Source organism: Marmota monax, unplaced genomic scaffold (assembly GCF_021218885.2).
Source record: "Marmota monax isolate L192 unplaced genomic scaffold, Marmota_monax_Labrador192_F-V1.1 WCK01_AAM20220418_F8-fsc00031, whole genome shotgun sequence".
In the NCBI taxonomy this organism is placed as follows: domain Eukaryota; kingdom Metazoa; phylum Chordata; class Mammalia; order Rodentia; family Sciuridae; genus Marmota; species Marmota monax.
The window spans coordinates 6145541-6164868 of record NW_026695197.1 but is presented as its reverse complement, the minus strand read 5'-3'; the positions used below and the strand labels follow the sequence as shown (position 1 = coordinate 6164868).

At 37.6% G+C, this 19328-nt stretch overlaps 1 protein-coding gene across 17 annotated transcripts in view; it reads right to left on the bottom strand.

Annotated features, from left to right (window-relative positions):
* Dtna (dystrobrevin alpha) overlaps positions 1-19328 on the bottom strand; it is a 359640-nt gene that overhangs the window by 67959 nt on the left and 272353 nt on the right. For all 17 annotated transcript variants that reach the window (XM_058573947.1, XM_058573944.1, XM_058573946.1 and 14 more), the window contains 5 exons: positions 17952-18037; positions 10588-10742; positions 7800-7905; positions 5603-5769; positions 3141-3265 (listed from right to left, as the gene is read on the bottom strand). In XM_058573947.1, coding sequence (XP_058429930.1) covers positions 3141-3265; positions 5603-5769; positions 7800-7905; positions 10588-10742; positions 17952-18037 — 639 coding nt within the window. The remainder of the gene's footprint in view (positions 1-3140; positions 3266-5602; positions 5770-7799; positions 7906-10587; positions 10743-17951; positions 18038-19328) is intronic.

Here is a 19328-nt window from a genome sequence, read left to right as displayed (position 1 = left end):
CAAGGGACATGCATTCGTCCTTTGCATGAACATCTGCATCATGTGATTTTTTTTCTAAGTAGTATCTTTGAAGAATTTGCACTAATTGACACAATGAATATACTTTTTTATAATAACAAAGAAAAAATGCTTTGTGTTCTTAGTTATGCTGTAATGCTCAGTGTCTCAATCCCAGGTCACCCAGTGCATGACAGAGTATGCTCATCAATATTGTCAGTGCCCACTGCTTCCTTATTACCTTTGTCTCTAAGCTTCTGTATGTGTGTAAGTGATATAGGCTGGAATACTCTTGTGAACTTACATGAAAATGTGTCCAAGGCATGATAAAGATGTGGTCTGTGCCACAACTGACAAACTGATTAATAAACTATTTGGAAAAGGTCAGGGATCATACTGTCAGGGTGCTCTTTGCTAGAGACACAAACAATAAAGTTCACTATACATATCCTTGTACTGGGGTAATATTCCCTCAGCTTAAGACCTTTATGCTTTAAGCCATATTGGGGAGCAATAAGAGAATTATGTGGGGGTGTGAATATTGATGTGTTCTTCAAGTGTTCATTCACTTATTTTCACTCTCTAGACATGGTACAATGGCTTATGCTAAAAGTACATGCAATGGAGAGTCAAATATTTTTGTCAAATGTATCAAAATTACATCTATAATAAGTTGAAAGGATTGTGAATGTTCATTAACTTCTCAATACATGCTGATTATGGAAGATTAAGGTAATATTCTTTGTAAAAGATGAAAGATGTGCCATTTATTTTGTCATTTAAATGACCCGTATATACTTGTGTTGATTTAGAATAGCTAAATGAGCAGCATAGTTTAAAATTAGAAGTCTTAGAATATCCTCACCCCTGAAAAGGTATGCATATCTATTCATTATATAGCATTTGACTAATGAAACAAATATGGGGGAGATTTCTATAGCTAAAAAATACAAAAAAATTCTAATATAAACTGGACTTTCTGCATCCAGAATTTCTTATATATTATTTTAACAATTAAATGCCTCATATAATTTGCATTTTAAAAATAAGATGAATTTGGAAAAAGTATTTTATCAGTGAGTGTAGATCAGTATTTTGATTAAAAAACTTTTGGGAATCTGGTTAAATATATGGAAGTTTTATCAGAAAAAGGCACATTTTGTGTAGAATTTTAAGGGAATTTTGAAATTTCTCCCTGGAACTCCGACTAAGAACCCATTGTAGGGGTTGGGAGTATAACTCAATGGCAGAGCATGTGCTTAGCATATTTGAGGTCCTGGATTCAATCCCCAGCACCAAGAATAAGTAAACACATTAAATGAAGTACTTATTGTGTAGATATTTCCTTTAGTTAATGCAGCAAATAACACATCAAATTATATTGTCCCTACAAATTAAAATTAAAAATTTTTTACTCAGTCAATTAACACAGAGAGACACACACACTCACACATACATGCACACCAACCCTAAGCATTGTGTGTGAGGTGGGTAAATGCACTCTGAAAGTGACTTTCATTTCATGGTGGCTCACTTTCTAATTCTCTCTAGAACTGAGCAGCAGCATCCTCATTCTGTTCTCCTGCAAAGTTCTTAGCTCCAAGTGACTCACACCCATACTCTATCGCCTTTGTGCCCATGAAGGCTGGTCTGTCCTCCTGGGCTGGTAGAAAGTGGCTCTGGGCAGAACTCACAGCATGGACTTGCTCTCTGTGTTATGTTCCTTCACTACCAACTTGGTGATGTCTCTTATTGACTATAGGAAAAAAAGTTGAGACCTTAATAGGAACAGCTCCTATGAAGCAGATTTCTCCAAGAGGGAAATTCCCCAGATTTATTTACTCCTAGAATATTTTTAGGAGAATAATTTCCATAAATAAGTTGGCCAACGTTTTCCATTTTGGTTTATATTAGTTTTCTGGATGCTTGGTTCAGACTAGTGTGTTGCCAGAGAAACAGGAGACTCTGTTCTGTGTGTATTGCTGGGGTCATTGATCCCTCAAAGCACACTCAGGAGCACACAGCACAAAGCCCTGCAGTATTTATACAAAGCTCATAAATGCAATATAGCACAAAGAAGTCGATGTATTTGCTTGGGCCCCTCAGAGGAAAGAGTTACTGCTTTCATAAGGGTCTTATCCCCCCTAGTGCCTCTTACAGCTCATGTTTGACCTGCCCAGAGTATGAACTTTGCATCAGTCAATTCTTATACTGTTAGGTCCAGGATCCTGCCTGCTGATGTCAACATGTAAATACAGACCTTGTGATATGGCAGTTCCCACTGAACAAAAGGTAACCCATAAGGAGGAGGAACCATCTATCCAGAGACGCCTGTGACTACACAATTCCTAACTGTACAGAGAAGCAGACAAAGAAAATTTTTCTTTTGAGCCCAAGTTCACAGCAAGGAAGAAGCACTTTCTTTTCCCTGAGCCCCTTCCTGTGGTGGCCGTCCAAACCTCAGAGAGGCCCCAGGGCCTGAGGCTTTGGGAGGTGGCTGGAATGGTGTCTGCATATCCAGTGGCCAACCTTTCTGCCCACAAACTCCAAATACTTTGGAGAATTTATCTATTTGGGTGGGGGTAGAGTGTTCTTATGAGGACTCCTACCAGTTCCCCCATTCAACCTTCTCATGCATAGATCATGAATTTTCTAAAGTTATGTAGCTTAGAATTAAAAAAAAAAAAACCCTACAATTTTTAGATTTGCTGGCTAATTTTAAGGTGACTGGCTGTGCAGAGAAATGAAACAAAGGGATTTTAGATTTGGGACTCAAAGTGCATTTGCTATTAAAGTATGATATGCTTAAATTTTTTAAAACCATGGTAATTCCCTTGAGCATTAACTTCCAATTGTGAAAACCCCACTAACATTTATATTTTAAAATTAAGCTTTTGAATGTTTTCCACCTCAAGGAGAATTACGTTAGTGTTGCCTACTTTACAGTCAAGCAGAAGAACTGTATAGGCCAACAAGGAAAACCTATTACTTTGTTTCTTTTTTTTTTTTTTAAGAATAAATTTTAAAACTTGGATTCTGACAACTGATATGAAATTGCTTCTGTATGGCTTCAGACAGGTGTCAGTGAAGTAAGATGATTTTCACCTTAATCTGGAGTAGGGGTGGGGGAAGAAGATACTCACACAATGTGAGCCAAGTTGAGTGGCTTCTCAGGCTGATCCGGAAACATGGGGTGCAAAGGTTCACGGCTGGAAGCGCAGCTCAGGGACTTGCTTAATGCATTGGTTAGCTTCTTTGCAGGTGATTTCTGGAAAGAAGAAGAAAGAGAGAAGTGATAACAACTAACCATGATTGTAACATTTTATCAGGTGATTTGCTTTTCATAATAGCCCTTCATTTGTTAGTCATTCATTCATTCATTCATTCGTGAGCAAGAAATCCTTTTTGAGTGCTCAAAGTCAGGAAGCTCGGACTAGCTTGCTGCAACCACTAGCTTGCTGCAACCAGCCACCAGGTACCTAACTCCTGCTGCTTAGGGCAAGGAAATGTTGTGATAAATGGAAGCAGTTACTGAGTATGGGCCACCTCAATTAGATGGAATTGATGAGTCAGCGGGAGTCTTTCCGACAAAAACTCAGGGGACTGGGAAGATAATTCCAGATGGAGGAATAAGCAACTAGAAAGGCAAGAGGAGGAGGAACAGAGTCCATGGTGGAGAGGAAAGCAGGAGGCAGAACGTGTCTTTGTCTCTTGGGCAAAGGGAGGTGATGAAGACTTTATAGGGGTTACAGGATGATACCTCACTTTCGAAGGATTGTTTCCACTGAAGAACAGAAGGATTGGAATGAAGGAGCTGAGCGAGGTGTTGCGGGAATCCAGGTGCCAGATGTTCCTAGCGTGGCCCAACACATCCAGTTAGAAGTAAAAGTGGAACTTCAATCTGTGTCTCTCAAGTTTAAAATTCATGTTCTTCCCAGAGCACTGTGTGGCCTTTTTTCATTTGAAGGGATGGAATCTTTTTCTTTATGTGACACCATCAAAATTATAAACATGTAATGTAGTTTTGTAAGATAGAATATTGTATCCATATAATAAATCCCTAACCAAATTTTCCCTTTTTGTGAGGAGTCATTTATAATTTTGGCACTTCCTTTTACATGTGGAGTTCATAATTATTAATATAATAAAGTGTCTTGTTTTGCCCTTATTGTTTAAAGCATTGTTGAGAAGTCCTGCTCTATTGGGAGATGTGATTCGTGGGGCTCTTAAGTTACTAGTAGAAACAGAGCTTCACCCGTAAGTCCTGGGCACTTTGTTCTCTTGTACATTTGGATCCAACTTTGTACATGGCATCCTGTTATACAATTTTAGAGTCCACCGTACTTAGGAAAGAGGCTCCCTATGTAGCTTCAGCATTTACATAAAAACAACTAAAAAATGATTAGTCTTCAAACATAACCCTGTAGCATCTGGAATAGAAGTTTGGAAACTGGTAATATGTTGATCATAACAAAATAGAAAGTTTTTGCTTCTATCTTCTGTGCTGAATTGTAGTTTATGATCCATGTTCACATATCTATCCTCAGTATGTGATCTGAGCCATATCGAGGGATGGCCTATGACCTGGCAGGAAGCTCTCACGTACTTTGCCTTAGTGAAGAACTTGAAGTCAGAATATGACAGATGATGAACTAAGAAGTTACACTGAATATCAGTTCCCTATAGTAATTTCTAGAAGGAACATTCTCATTTAAGATGCATGTTCAGAAGATTTTTTTAAAAAAAGAATAGTAAGTTACCCTTTAAGTAAAGACTATATAGATGGAATTGAAATACACTTACATATAGAAAATTCATACAGCTATGCATTTTCTTGTGACAGAGCTACTTTAAGATAGGCTGGCAGGGCTGGTGGTATATGTTACAAGAGCAACACTGCTAGAACTTTGAGCTGAACGGAGATAGAGGTAATAAAAATGCAAACCATTAGCAGACATACTGAGTGAGCCAAATTCCTCCCATAGACCCAGCTGTGCTCCTGAGAATACATCATCACATGGACACTCACATGTGACCTTTCCCAAGCTGGTCACTAACACTATTCATAAAAAGTTGACTTGCTAATATAACCACAGTTTCTCCTCTACACTCTCTGGGAAAAGGAAAAAAACAAAATGAAATAACATTAAGCCCAAACACTCATAGTTTTTTCACTTAGTATTCTGTTCATGCACTCAAAAGAACTCAGGGATCTAAGAAAAGTGAAACTAACACTATTTTCCAGTATTTTCCGCAAAAACAAAACAAAATAAAATTTGGAAAAACTCTTAACTTACTGTGAAAATAAGACTGTTTTCCAGAAGATGCCTGCTCTTCAGTTGTTATTTAAATCAGTACCGAATTGTCTATATTCCAAGAAGCAACATGATTTGAATCTCCCTCTATTTAAGTCTTAGGATGCTACACTGGGTTCAGACAGAATGAGTAAGAAATCCCAGTAAGCAAGAGAGAGGGGGAGCAGGCGGGAATGTTAGAACGGGAGTAGAAGTTCAGCCTGCCCCTTAACACTGTCAGCATCCTTGATGCTCCCTTTCATTCCACACAACACTTGCACACACCCCACGGTGTGGGGACCTTGCCTTACCCATGACGTGTACTCTTTCATTTGGTGCTGGTTGCTATGGGAACCACCAGCATGCCCCCTCCAGAAGCAGTCCTGACAGAGTTGGTAATTGTGACACTGTTGGCATCGGTAGCGAAATCCCATCATACTCTCACTGTGGCAGTAGGAACATTCAACCGGATGGAAGACTGGGAGGTGGGGTGGGGGTGGGGGTAAATGAAGAAAAACACAAGAAAACAACAGTATGAACGAGAATAAGGAGCACAGTCTAAATGGAATTGCATTTGCTGTGTGTTGTGATTCCAGAGGATAGTCTGTTTGGCTTAGGAAAACATTTAGTTTATTCTAGGAATCTTACTACCCTTTCCATGCATGCATGTGTGTGTGTATGGGGGGGGGATTAAAATGGGATAGAGAATAGGTGTCCTTTTAGCAACACAAATCTCTGTAACGCCATTTGCTCTTTCTGCTTCCATCTCTTACACTATAAGAATATAAATTACTCAAACTGGCTAGCTTTTCCCTCAAACTACTCTCTGTCTCCTGGAGACGGGCACAGCTCACTAAAGATTCAGAAGCAGAATGGATGGATATAGTTGACTGTCCAGGGGGTAGAGAGCAAATATCAAAGAAATGGAAGAAAAAGAAAGGGAAATGGGGAAGGAGTAGGAAAAGGGGATGAGAGATTTGAGTTACTACGTAAAAAGTGGAGTGGCTAGTGGGCTTATTTAAGAGTGACACTGGCTTCATCTAACATATTTCTTCTTCTCTGAGGCAGGTGGAGAGGACCCCCCCCCCCAAGATGTGTAAATTATCTGAATGTAGTTCTACTTCAGAGAGTTCAAGAGACACTTATCTTTCTTTGGCAAGAAATTAGAATTGTTAAGTAGGAAGGTAAAATATTTTAGATTTGAAACTAACAAAAGATCAGATCCATTTAATTGCCCATACACTCTGAGCTAAAGATGCTAAAACAACAGCACAACTGTTCTTGTGTTTGGTAAAGTATTCTCTGGCTAACCTTCCAGGAAAAACAATGCACATAAGAACAAATGAAGATAAAAGCAGTGTGAATACAAAGATCTAACCACTTCTGGGTGCACTGTCTTCTAAACAAGGTCGTAAGTCCCTTTCCTGACTCTGGGAAAGAAAGACAAGGAGGGGGGACTTCCATCTCAGACAATTGTACTAGGACAAATGCCTAAAAAACTGATCTCCTGCAACAGGAAATAGTGAGAGGGCAGAAATGAAATCATAGCTTTAGGAGTGGAAAATGACTAGTCCTGCAACTGCAAACAGTGATTAAGCTCATCTTGCATCATAATGTGAGCCTCAATTCCTCTTTACTTCTGCATATAAATAAAAGCATGTTAAAAATCTGATTGTTAGTAATCGCAAAGAGACTAGTAAATTCATCCTTCCAATTTTTTTTTATTTTGCCCATGGGTGACAGGATAAATTCATAATTTTTAACTAAGAGAGCTAATGAAATCAGATGCCCCAAATTCTGATTGAGAATTTAAAAATGAAACCATCTTTAGCCCTAATATCTACTAAAGGAATAAATAGAGACTGAGATTCTGGTAAGAGACATAGGATAAATTATGTTTTATTCAAGTCTGGAGAAATTTCAAAGTTCAATTAAACTATAAATAAGAACACCTAAAGATTAGAGGGAAGTACTAAACTCTTCAGTGTTTAAACTTCTTTAACTCTGGTCCTATATTATATTTTATATTTTAATTTGTATATACTAAAAGGAAATACTTTTATTCTGGAAATACTTCCTTTTTGTTCTTAAAAATACTATGGAACTTTCATTACTCTCATCGTTAATGTAAGTATAATTTTTGAAAGATTACAATTTGGAGCATATGATTAAAGATTAGCAAGGTGCTACCACTTAATTTTTTTTTTTTTTGCCATCTCTACCATCTATTCCTGGCTGACTGTCTTGGGAGAAATAGTGCCACTTATGCAAAATTGGAAATTCACATCTCAAAAACATACTAGAAAATGTCACATTCCTTATTGAGGCTCTTCTATTGAACACAACAGAGAGGTGCATGATGAGATTTAATGAGTTTTTAGAACTGACAGTTCTCAAGGCTTTATTGATCAAGGAGATGAATTAGTTTCTTGGGCTTAATAACTGCACACTTGATGATCTAATTTCAATAATTTTAAAAACTGCCTTTGCTCAGCAGTAACTGCTCACCATTTTCTACATTTGCCAGTCGATGCAGGAGAGGCAACCAGACCAGACACTGAGGGGGAGGATCTGACATGAGCGTGTCCAAGAAACCATTTAACGTGACTTTTTTCTGCATTAAAAAAAAAATCACAAAAATTTAGGACAGAGAATAATTTTAACTTACCTGCTATGTAAATATCATTGGAAATAAAGACATAATCCATCAATGAGGCTCTGATTTATGAAGAAATAGCACTTGCCAAATGTGTTATTGAACTAGTTCAGAAATGAAGACATCGATTGCTTCATGCACCTGAACATACACGAAACTGGATTAACTCCACCACTGGATGATGCTGGTGATAAAAGACTTTTATCACCAACATCATCGAGAGAAAAACCTCAATTTCATATATGACAAGGAAAGACAAAGAATTGAAATTCTCCACAGAATTATATTCAATAGAGCATCATAGCACACTCTGATTCCCACATCAGTCTTCTAAATTTGCAAACGGCTTCCCTCCCAGCTCCCTCAACTTGCTTAAGTACTCAATATTTAGTGGTTATGGTGAATGGCTCTGTTATGTAAGATCAGGAGGGGATTCTGTGAGGAGTAATGTTCTAAATTTTAAAAACTTCTCATTTCTTCTCTGTCTATAGCTTTCCTTCTAATTCAGTCTCCTCTGTCTCCTCGTCCAGGTCTTTTCTGCTGCAGAAAAGGAATGTATCATATCTATACACTTCTTTCAAACTTTGATATTTTAAAGTAATAAGTCAGTCCCCAAAGAGATATAATGTCGTTTTAAGGCATGCAGCTTATACTAGTCCTTGTAGTTCACTAAACAAATGTTTTGGAACCCATTAATTTTTTTTATTATCAGTGGAAATTTATAATTTAGTTTTTCCTCATAATATTAAATAGTGTAAGCTTTCAATAGGGTTGCTATCAGTATTACTATTAAAATATATATTGTGTAAAGTATTTTTTAAAAGCTACTAGAATTTATATGTCTAAAAGGAATATTCTCTTTCAAGACTATCAGTGGGTGTGGACTTAAAAATTTTTTTCCACAATATCTTTATTCTATTTATTTATTTTTATGTGGTGCTGAGGATTGAACCCAGGGCCTCACACGTGCTAGGCAAGTGCTCTACCACTGAGCCCCAGCCCCAGCCCAGCATGGACTTTTTAAATGAAGCATTTCCAACATTTTGGGACTTTCATCCTTTAAACCTTTATAAAAATATTAAGACAAAAATAAGCTGATCTTTTTATTTTTAATTTGGGTTACCTCATTTTGTACTTCAAAGGATCTTATTAATTTTAATCATTCACCAAATTGGCTAAAAATTACTCCTAGAAGTTTCCGAAACTGTTATTATTTTGACATGTATCAATTTTCATCACTAAGAATACATAAATGATCTCAAAATGGGACAACCTATAGGATATTTAAAAAGTAATTTTTAGCATAGGGATATCATATAATTCTCTTTGAGTGTACAGTTCCTTTTAATAATAATAATAATAATAATAATAATAATAATAATAATAAAAAAAAAATCCAGGCCCAGAAAGACAAACATTGAATGTTTTCACTCATGTGGAAGCTAAAAAGTTGATCTTAGAGAAGAAAAGAGTGTGATAGTGACTACTGGAGTCTGGGAAGGGTAGGAAGAAGGGAGGCTAGAGGGAGGCTGGATTATGGGTACCAAAATATAGTTGGAGGGGAGGAAAAGAACTCCAATGGGAAATTATTGAAAGAAGGACATTCAGTCTTTGGGGGCAGAGGGAAGCAGAAATGAATTCATAGGAGCACATAAGTCTGCCTGGGTATGGGGCACAGGAGTATGGGGAGGGCCAAAAAGGACTTCCAAGTGGGGTGACACAGGAGCAGAGTTAGCATTTAGTGCAGTGAACCATGTCTTCTTTGCTACCATTATGGATGCATTTATGAGTCCACCTAAATTCATGATTCTTAGGAATGCCTTTGCAGCTTTGACCTCTCAGGTCACCAGGTACACAGAATGATGATACTTGCTAGCTGGACAGTCAATGAATTTTTCCAGAGGCTGCTATGCAATGATTTTATGTATATTTTGGAGCATGGAAACATCACATATAATTCTTTTTAGCATGTAATAAATTTGGAGGGAATAACTAATTAGTCTGGATTTTTAAAAGATTATAAGCAAACCTTCAATTTATGGATTTATACACCATCACTGTGCTGCGTGTAGTCTTTCCCTATGATCAGAGAGGTGTAAGTATGGAAGGATCTCAAACCTAAGCAGCTTCCTTTGTGCCATGTTCGGTTAAAGCACATCATTTGGAACCCTAAGTGTGTCATATTATGGAAGACTTAGGCAGCTGTCTGTCACACTTTGGGCTGCTGTGGTCACATTGCAAGATGTGAAGCAACACCTTTCTACTCTCCTTTGCTGAACATTAGGAAAGTCTGGTGCTGGGTCAGATGTGTCTCATGTGGGGCTGAATGACAGTTTAGCCATTTCAAAAGTATAGTGGTAATAATGATGATACTGAGAGTCTAGGATTGTTGTAAGGATTAAATTAGATAAGGAAGTAAAGAACTTAGCATGGCACCTATCTCACAATCAGTGAACACCAGCTTTTGTTATAGTCCAGGTGTGGTCGGTTTGTTACTGGCTCAGAGGTCATTTGTCAGATGCTGGAAGAAACATCCTCGGCTATTGTCATGAAGAAAGATAGTCCTTGCACCTGTGACTGGGAACCACACACAGAAGGAGAATAACAGCTATTTGAGAAACATTTCCTTAAAAATGTTACCTGTTGGGAGAAACAGGATCTAGCTGATTGTTCTGTGTAACCAAATGAAGGGCCTTCAAAAACTGCTGTGGGTAGTTTGAGAACTTCCCGGAGGAATTGGTCGTACCGTCCATAAACCATCACTCCACTGGAGTCAGAAATCATTGAGAAAATATCTGATGGAAGGGAAAGGATGGAGATAGTTATTCATCACATGAATATTCTCTACTGATCTGGTCAACATATCTGATGCAAATAACTAAACTGTGGCAGAATATACATTATCTTTATGAAAGAATAGTACAAAGCTGATTTTTATGCAGAAATATTCCTGGCATGGTGTTTTCTCTGGTGTCTTTTCATAGATGATTCTGAGACATAACATTAACTGGTTATTTGTGTAAAATTAATGTATTTTAATAAGACAGAGACCATCACATTTTGTTTTGAAGTCAGTCACTGATTCATGTATGACCTGATGGGGTAATTTTTGTATGTATAAGAATGGGCTGACTTCATTTGAAGTGCACAATGAGAATTTTACTACACAGAGTGTAGGTGTGTATCTATGTATTTATCTCGTTAGCAATTTCTTCATCTATGTTATCACCAAAACTTTTGGGTTTTGGTCTAAGATATCTGAAAAATGAAAGATGCAATAGGGATAAAGATATAATAAAGACACTTGATTAATTTCCCACAAAAGCAGAAAACGTCCTATAAATCATAGGGTTCTGGGTGGAAGGCGTTTTGATTTACACAGAAGGGTCTTTTGGCTCATGTAGTGAGCAGAAAGCCTTGCAGATGATCAATGAGGTGAAAGTCAGGGTCTTGGATTATTCTCCAAAGCGCCTCTGGCTTCACTGAAATTCTGATCTTCAGCTTCTACCACGGGGTCCACTTAATGAATATTAATGGCATAATTTCCCACGGTGCTTTAGAATTCCTCTTTAGAAAACAATAGGGCACAAGGATTTGCTATTAGTTCATCATCATGTTAACATAATTGTCACTAGTCTAGCACAGCTGCTGGGATAAATTGCCCTAAGTCCAGTGTGTTAACTTCTGTTCAGTTTGGGTTTAATTTTTCCAGGTCCAAATGTAATCTGAGGACATTGCTTTTATACTGCAATCAGGTATTAAGCATATTATGGAGTTTTACTGAATTATGTTTTAAGCATGTGAATTGACTCTCATTTTCTTTAAACATTCCAGCTATAAATTATTTCTACTATATTTCAAATAGTCTATTAATTATGAGACTATAGAAATTCTATCTGGTGTTAATATCCAAAATGAGAAAGTCAACAACACAATAGTGAGAAAACAAATAGCCTGATTAGAAAATAGGCAAAACAAAAACAAAAACAAGTAGATATTTCCCCAAAGAAGACATATCAGGTACAACAGTTATATAAAAAGTGTTCAATAACACTAATTATCATGGAAATGCAAAACAAAATCACAATTACACCTCACTCTAGTTAGAATGGCTATTACCAAAAATCCAAAAAAGCCAGGCATGCCTGTAATCTCAGTAATTTGGGAGGCTGAGACAGGAGGATTACAATTTAGTGAGGCCCTAAGCAACTTAGCAAGGCCCTGTCACAACATTAAAAAAAAAAAAATTAAAAGGGCTGAAGATGTGGCTCAGTGGTTAAGTGCTCCTGGGTTCAATCCCCAGTACCAAAATAACAAACAAACAAATAACAACAACAACAAAAACCCATGCATTGAAGATAATTTGGAGAAAAGGGAACCATTATACACTGTGGGTTGGAATAGAAATTAGTATGGCTATTATGGAAAGCAGTATAGAGGCAATGTGAAAAGTTAAAAGAAGAACTACCATGTGATCCAGTAATCCCACTACTGCATATATATCTGAAGGGAATGAAGTCATACTGATGTGATATCTGCACTCCTGGGTTTATTGCAGCTCTATTAAAAATAGTTAAGATATGGAACCAACTCAAATACCCATCAAAAGATGAATGGTTACAGAAAATGTGATATATATTCAGAGGAATACTATTCAGCCACAAAATAAAGGAAATTCTGACATTTTGCAAGAACATGAAGGAATTTGGAAGACATTATGTTGGGTGAAATAAGCCAGGCATGGTCTTATTCATTGTGTGTGGAGTCTAAACAAGTTGACCTCATGAAAGTAGAGAGTAGAACTATGGTTACCAGAGGTTTGGAGAGTTAGAGGGGATGGGAAGATAGGGAGATGCTGGTCAAAGGAAACATGGTTACAATTAGATAAGAGAAATAAACTCAAGAGATTATTGGGCAGCATGGTGACTACAGTTAAAGACAATATATGGTAGTTTTGAAAAATGCAGAGAATAGACATTAAGTTTTCTCACCACAAAAATAACTATGTGAAATTATGCATATGTTAACTGGTTATATGTAACCACTTGATAATGTATTTAAACATCAAAACACGATGTACATTATCAAAATATACAGTTTTATTTTTCAATTTTTTAAAAAAGAAATTCTATCTGAACAAAAAACAATGCTGTTCTCATTTACCACATAACTTTGCTTACATAGTGAATTTCATCTCACAGTCCATTAAATTAGTCAAAAAACAAACAAGAAAGGGAGTTGCTGGTTGCAAAAACTGTTGTGTAATTCCAAATATAGAAGTTGGAGAATTCTGGTCAAAAGGGAGGAAATAATCCCAGGAAAAGTAAATTGGCTTTCTCATGAGAGCTGCCATCTTGTTTGGAGGCAGGGTGGTTGGTTATAACAGGGTCATACTGATGTTCTTCCAGGCTCTGATTTTCCAGGGAACACTAGGCTTTTCAAGTCACCTGCTGAAAAAATTTGGGAAACATCTCTAACTAAAGCAAAAGCAGGAGTAACAATGATGACCTTCCACATACTTGAAAACTAATTAACCTTGTTTGTGTCTGCAAGCAATAGATAAACTAGTGTTATGCCAATGGGATTAATTGGAAGTGGCTGTTAATGGCCACTCAGGTTTTAATAAAGAATTGAGGGGACTCTAAGAATGATACCAAAATGATATGCATTTATACTTTAGTTTTTGGCTTAGGTAAAATGTCCACAATGTATATGTGTATGTAGATGACAGGATTATTTCAAGGAGTAAATTAGTAAATGTAAATAAAGCACTCAAAATGATGCTTTCCACATATATTTTATCCATTTTTATTATTAATTTCATATGGCATCATTTTTCCATTGACTTCATATGTTTAGGCTTTGCCTCCCCACTAGGATATTCAATAAGGTTCCAAATCACAATCTAAACTACCTTTGTATTTCCTGTAGCACTTAACAAGGATAGATACTTAAAAGAATTTGCAGTCACTGACTGACTCATTCAACTATAATCAACTTAGCACATACTAAGCATGTGAAACTGTGCTAAGCAGTGAATATACAATAAGGTCAGAATAGAGTTCTTTCCCCCTGGGAGAGTTCTTTCCCCGTGTATAGAGGGTGACCGAGAAGTGCTTTCAGGATGCATCTTAGAACATCCTAGATTATAACCTCATGTTGTGAATACTGGAAAAGTAGCATGAATGGATAGAACAGGAGCCGGACGAGAAGGTTCCCAGAGAAAGGAGTAGGTCTGGGACTAGCATAAAGGCTAGTTAGTGGCTAGTCCGGCACAGATGAGGGAGTAGGCTTTAGGAAACAGGATCAGGACTGCAGTGTAGGCACAAAGAGGACAGCAAGCATGGATCTTCAAGGAGGCCCTGTGGCAGGGCTGGGGGTGCACACAAGGGTGCGGTGGGATGTATGGCATTACATGAAGAGCTTTGAAAGCTCTATTATGTCCAGAGGATGCTGAGGGAGACACTGTAGTTCAAGCAGCCAATGAGTTAGAAACACTGCCTTGAATGTATTTGTGGAGGCAGATCAATCAGTTCAGTGACACTCAGTAAATACAAAGTGTTTGCCGTGATGCTAGTCTTTCAACTAAAGAAAGCAAGTACTCCTCAGTAGCAATAGATGAGCACATGACATCCCAGGCTTACAGCAGTGGATTTAGAACTCCTTAAGATCCTTAGGACTGACTGTCCAGGAACTCTGAAGCAGAAGAACCCATTAAAACAGTAGATTACAATCAGTTGTGGAACAATTTAACAGAAAAGGAATATATTAGGTCAGTTGATGTTTAGGGTGCCATGTCACACAGCTGCAGGGGGCGCCCTTTTTTTCCTCTATTGGGTCAATGATATCCCCTGGATTACACATTGAATACCCTGAATCTCAGCTGATGGCTCTGCATATTAGAAATCATGACATAACATAGAGTTGTTGTCCTTTTTAATGCATTTAAGGACATTTTTAAAAATCAGCCTTAATTTTTCTGGTTCGTTCTCTCTCTCTCTCTCTCTCTCTCTCTCTCTCTCTCTCTCTCTCTCTCTCTTAATTCCTAATTTATTTTCAGCCAATTATTCTGGTTCTATGCTCTCCAACAAAAGGGGCTAGTTGGAACAAACTAAATATCCTTCATCCCTACGCACAGAAATAGAAAAATCGCCAAACAAGCACAGCTGGCCCGTTGGCTTAAAGTGAATTAGAAAAATTTACAAAAAAGGAAAACAAAACCTTCAAAGCCTGAAACATTCCATATCCTTTCATTTTACTTTTTTTCTTATTACAAAAGTCATGCAGAAAATCATGACCTTGTGTGCTTTGTTGTTGAAATGAAAGCCAGCCAGAGACTACAGAAAATACCCATCATCCCACTTACCAAGAAGCAGCCATGGCTGTTTGTGGGTGGATTTGCCCACATTTGCTCTTTCAATCAATTATCATCATTTAACCTGGAAATATGGGTGACTGAAGATTTTCTTTTTTGACTAATGTTTTGGAGAGATTCTTCCAACCAAACTGCTTCTACTTAAATTGTTTTTGGTCAAATTGCTTTCAAACAAGTTACCTGGAACCCACCCAAACTGTCTTCCTGGGATTACCTATTTGAAGAGGGGATACATGAGACTGATTTTGGCCTACTGATCTCAAAGAGGGGAGCATGATAAATGGTGGTCATACTATCTGTTTTTCTACATAGTTTGTGACATGGTGGGACTTGTTTCCAAACTGCAGAGCTTAGTCTGTCTCCAGTGGGACTCACGCCTCTGCTTCCTTTGCTGTCCTCAGGAGGACTAACTTGAGCCCCTAGGTAGCATACCTGCTTTTCTTTCTGGAGAGTGATGGGATGGGATGTGGAGAAAGCACTAGAGCAGTTACACTAACGTCTGGGTTTGCAAGAGAACCACAGGGCTTCTGGGAATTATTACAGATCTGCTCAAAACCAGCTTGTGCTTCACAACTGTGCTGACACTGTAAGCTGCTTGCCTAACAACCATTCCCTTCATCTTTATTGGCACCAAATTTGTTCCTGGGCTAAGAGAAAGGAGTAGCATTTCCTGGCCCAGGAAGTGAAAGTGGATTGATTATGACTGTCCTGGTCAGGCCGTTCCTCTTATAGCAACTGGTTTAGGAATTGGTCTGAGATGCTGCCGTGGGCAATGAGACATAAAGACTGGGTAGAGTGTGGTGAGACTCTAGGCTCCCCTTTCCTGCAGGAGAGGGGTGAAATCTAAGGAAGAGGGATTCTGAGTGGGAAGATTGGAAGCACCTAGGGCACAAGATTAACCTGGGCTTGGAGAGGTTCTAAAGTTCAGGAAACTGGTTTATCAACTTTCCTCACACTTATTTTAATAGGGGACCCTTTTATTCAGGTACCTATTACCATGACATTGAATAATTATTTGAAAATATTTCTCAAGATTCCTCAGTATAAATGGCCAATTGTGACACAAAGTGAATAGGCAAGGCCCCCAGGGCTTTCTTCCTCTGCTTTGGTTCATTTTGCTAAACTTCCTCTTCCCAGCCTGAGGAAATACCTCCTGGATTACCCTGAAGCCACTTTTTTAAAAAGGCATTGGTTGCAGCACATTCTAATTGAGCTATTCTCTCTCAATCAAGCATGGAGGTAGGTAGTTTTCGTTTTTCTATGTCTTTTAGAATAACCAAAGAAAAACTAAACTGACCCTCATAAGGTCTGGTTGGGCTTCTCTGGATCGTGGCTGCATTTGGTTGCTCAATGAAAGGAAGTTTCTGGAAGTGAAGGAAGCCAGGTGGTTACTTGGGGCTTGGAGGCCCCTTTCACTTATCTCCTGGGCCACTGAGACAACCTCCTTAGAGAGTTTATGTTGACATTCCAAAGAAGGAAAGGGTGTTTTTTTGTATCTTGCTTCACTCTTTCCCTCTTGGTCATGGAGAGGCAAGAGATACACTCAGAAGCTGACAAGTAGCAGGAGAGAAAGAGCCTCATGGCGGTGAATCACAGATGGTTGCAGCTGGGAGCCACCATCCAGTCTTTGATCCCAATATTTAGAATGTGGCAGGAAGCTGAGGACTAAAGACATGAAGTAACTTCCATGGGGAAACTCAGCAAATAAGTCACAGCTGGGCTTGCAACCTGGATCTCCCAACTCCATGGCACTACCCTTTCTTACAGCATTGTGACCCCGATTCTACAGTATTTAGGGTAAGGGATAGTGTGAAACAAAACTTTCCTTTAACAGCAGCATCAATATAATTTTAAACTAGTGAAAAATAAAAATTCTTGCTCCTCAGCCCCACCTTAGGAATACCAAATCAGAATTTCTGGAGGTGGAACTCAAAGAAGTCCATGGTCTAAAAAGCCCTCCAGGTGATTCCAATGCATACTGAACATTTGAGAACCATTGGTTGGAAACATCAGGATTAAAATACTGGTACCATCTTAGCTATATGATATGCTCTCTTTGGGTCTCAGCTTCTTTACTTAAAACAGAGAAATAAGAAAAATTCCACTATGATACTGGTTAAAAAACTGTGCCAGTTAGTGACAACATGTACATGAAGCCTATATTCACTTGATGTCCTTTAGTTGTGCAGTTCCTTGTAATCTGATTAGCACTGGCTTAAAAAAAAATGAGGAAATTTACCAGGAGCTTTGATTTTTAGAATATTTAAGGGGGAAAGATGCTCAATTTGACCTTCATGTCCTTACACTGATGAACTACTACTATAGTGGTATAATAGAACAAACTAGAAAGAATACTTATTTTTCTTTAATATCAGAAAGAATCTATTTGATGATACTCAGCGAATTCTAAATAATAATAATCTGTAAGTAAAGGAAAATGTTCATTTCATCAACATTTATCCAATATGAAAATACTTCTTTGACAAAATCCCAGGCTCAAAGAAGATTGCGTTTCAAACAACTCTCATAAAAGACACAAATGGTCAGGGGGACATGGCAGGAATAAAGGAGAGGAAAAGTGGTACATAAGAGAGAAAAGCAGGGAGAGGCGCAAGGAATAGTAACTTACATCTTAATTTGTCCATGATCTTCCCTCCACACAATGTCGCTAAAGCCATTTTGACAGCAAATACTGAAATTTTACCATGGCCTTCCCTGTTTAGTGATAATAGAAAAAAAAAATCATGTCATTTGGAGTACTTCCAGTGATGAGATCTGACATTTTCTAGTCTGTATAAATCATAGAATATGTGGCTGCGTGCATTTTATGAACACATCCGTTTTAGAAAAGGTTGTGAATACAATTCAAAGCACATTTCTGAAAAACTGTCTATTCAATGCTTCCTTTCTTCAAGAGACATCAGAATCTTCTATTTTATTCTTTGTATATGTCACTTGCTCAAAACATGGGCTGCTAGCCAGAGAAATATACACTAGCTAATGATGGATTTAAATAACACTACATGCTTTTCACGTTAGGCTTCTCAAGATACTTTTGTGTATGATGATTGCTATCTCTATCACTTATTTAAACAAGCTTTGGAAATACATACATATTTCTAAATATATACACCCACACTCACAATTCCTGAACTTGAGATTTTTTTCCATCACATAATTTTTCAACTATCATTTCATACCAAAAGGTCAACTGTGCTTATGTTACATATTTGCTGTTCAAAGGGAGTTGCTATTTTAAAGGGGCAGGAGTAAACACTTTGTTTGAATGTTGCTACTTCTATCTATATTGACACAAATACTGCCAAGTCTTCATTGATACAAGAAGTACAACCAACTTGTCCTTCATAAAATGTGATATAGAGGACATACTGTAAGAAGTATAATGTTTTACATAAAGTATTTTTCCAGCTGGAATGAACTATTTATTTTTATGTCCTTGGAATCAGAAATAATATCATATTAATAATTAATTGCTTTGATAGTTGCTACTCTTAAGAATTATCAAGAGTTATTAAAAATAATGTGGCTGAAAGGTAAATAAAGTCTACATTAACAAGGATTTAGTACATAGAACGAATCCTTTATAAAAGCAAGATCATTACAAGTTATATAGTTAAAGAATAAGAGGTACTAAATGATTGTGTCTTTTTTCCTAGACTTAAGAAGGGTCATTTGCTATCCATCTTTGTTGCTGTCTTTCTTAACACAGTACCTGAAATACAGCTAGCCAGAATGCAGATACTAATAGAATGCCATGCTAGTAACTCTGCAAAGCTACTTTTAAGCCCGAGTACCAGATTTATGTAGTTATTTATTGGAAATTTCTACTAGTATACCACCTGCCAAATCAGGTATGTTCTAATTAGAACTCGGTATCTTTACAGAGCCCTCTCACAATAAACCTTCCGTAAAAACTAACTGCTTTTTCTCTAACACCCTTCTTCTAGTTGTTAGAACCACTATGAACCTTGATACCCCAAAATTG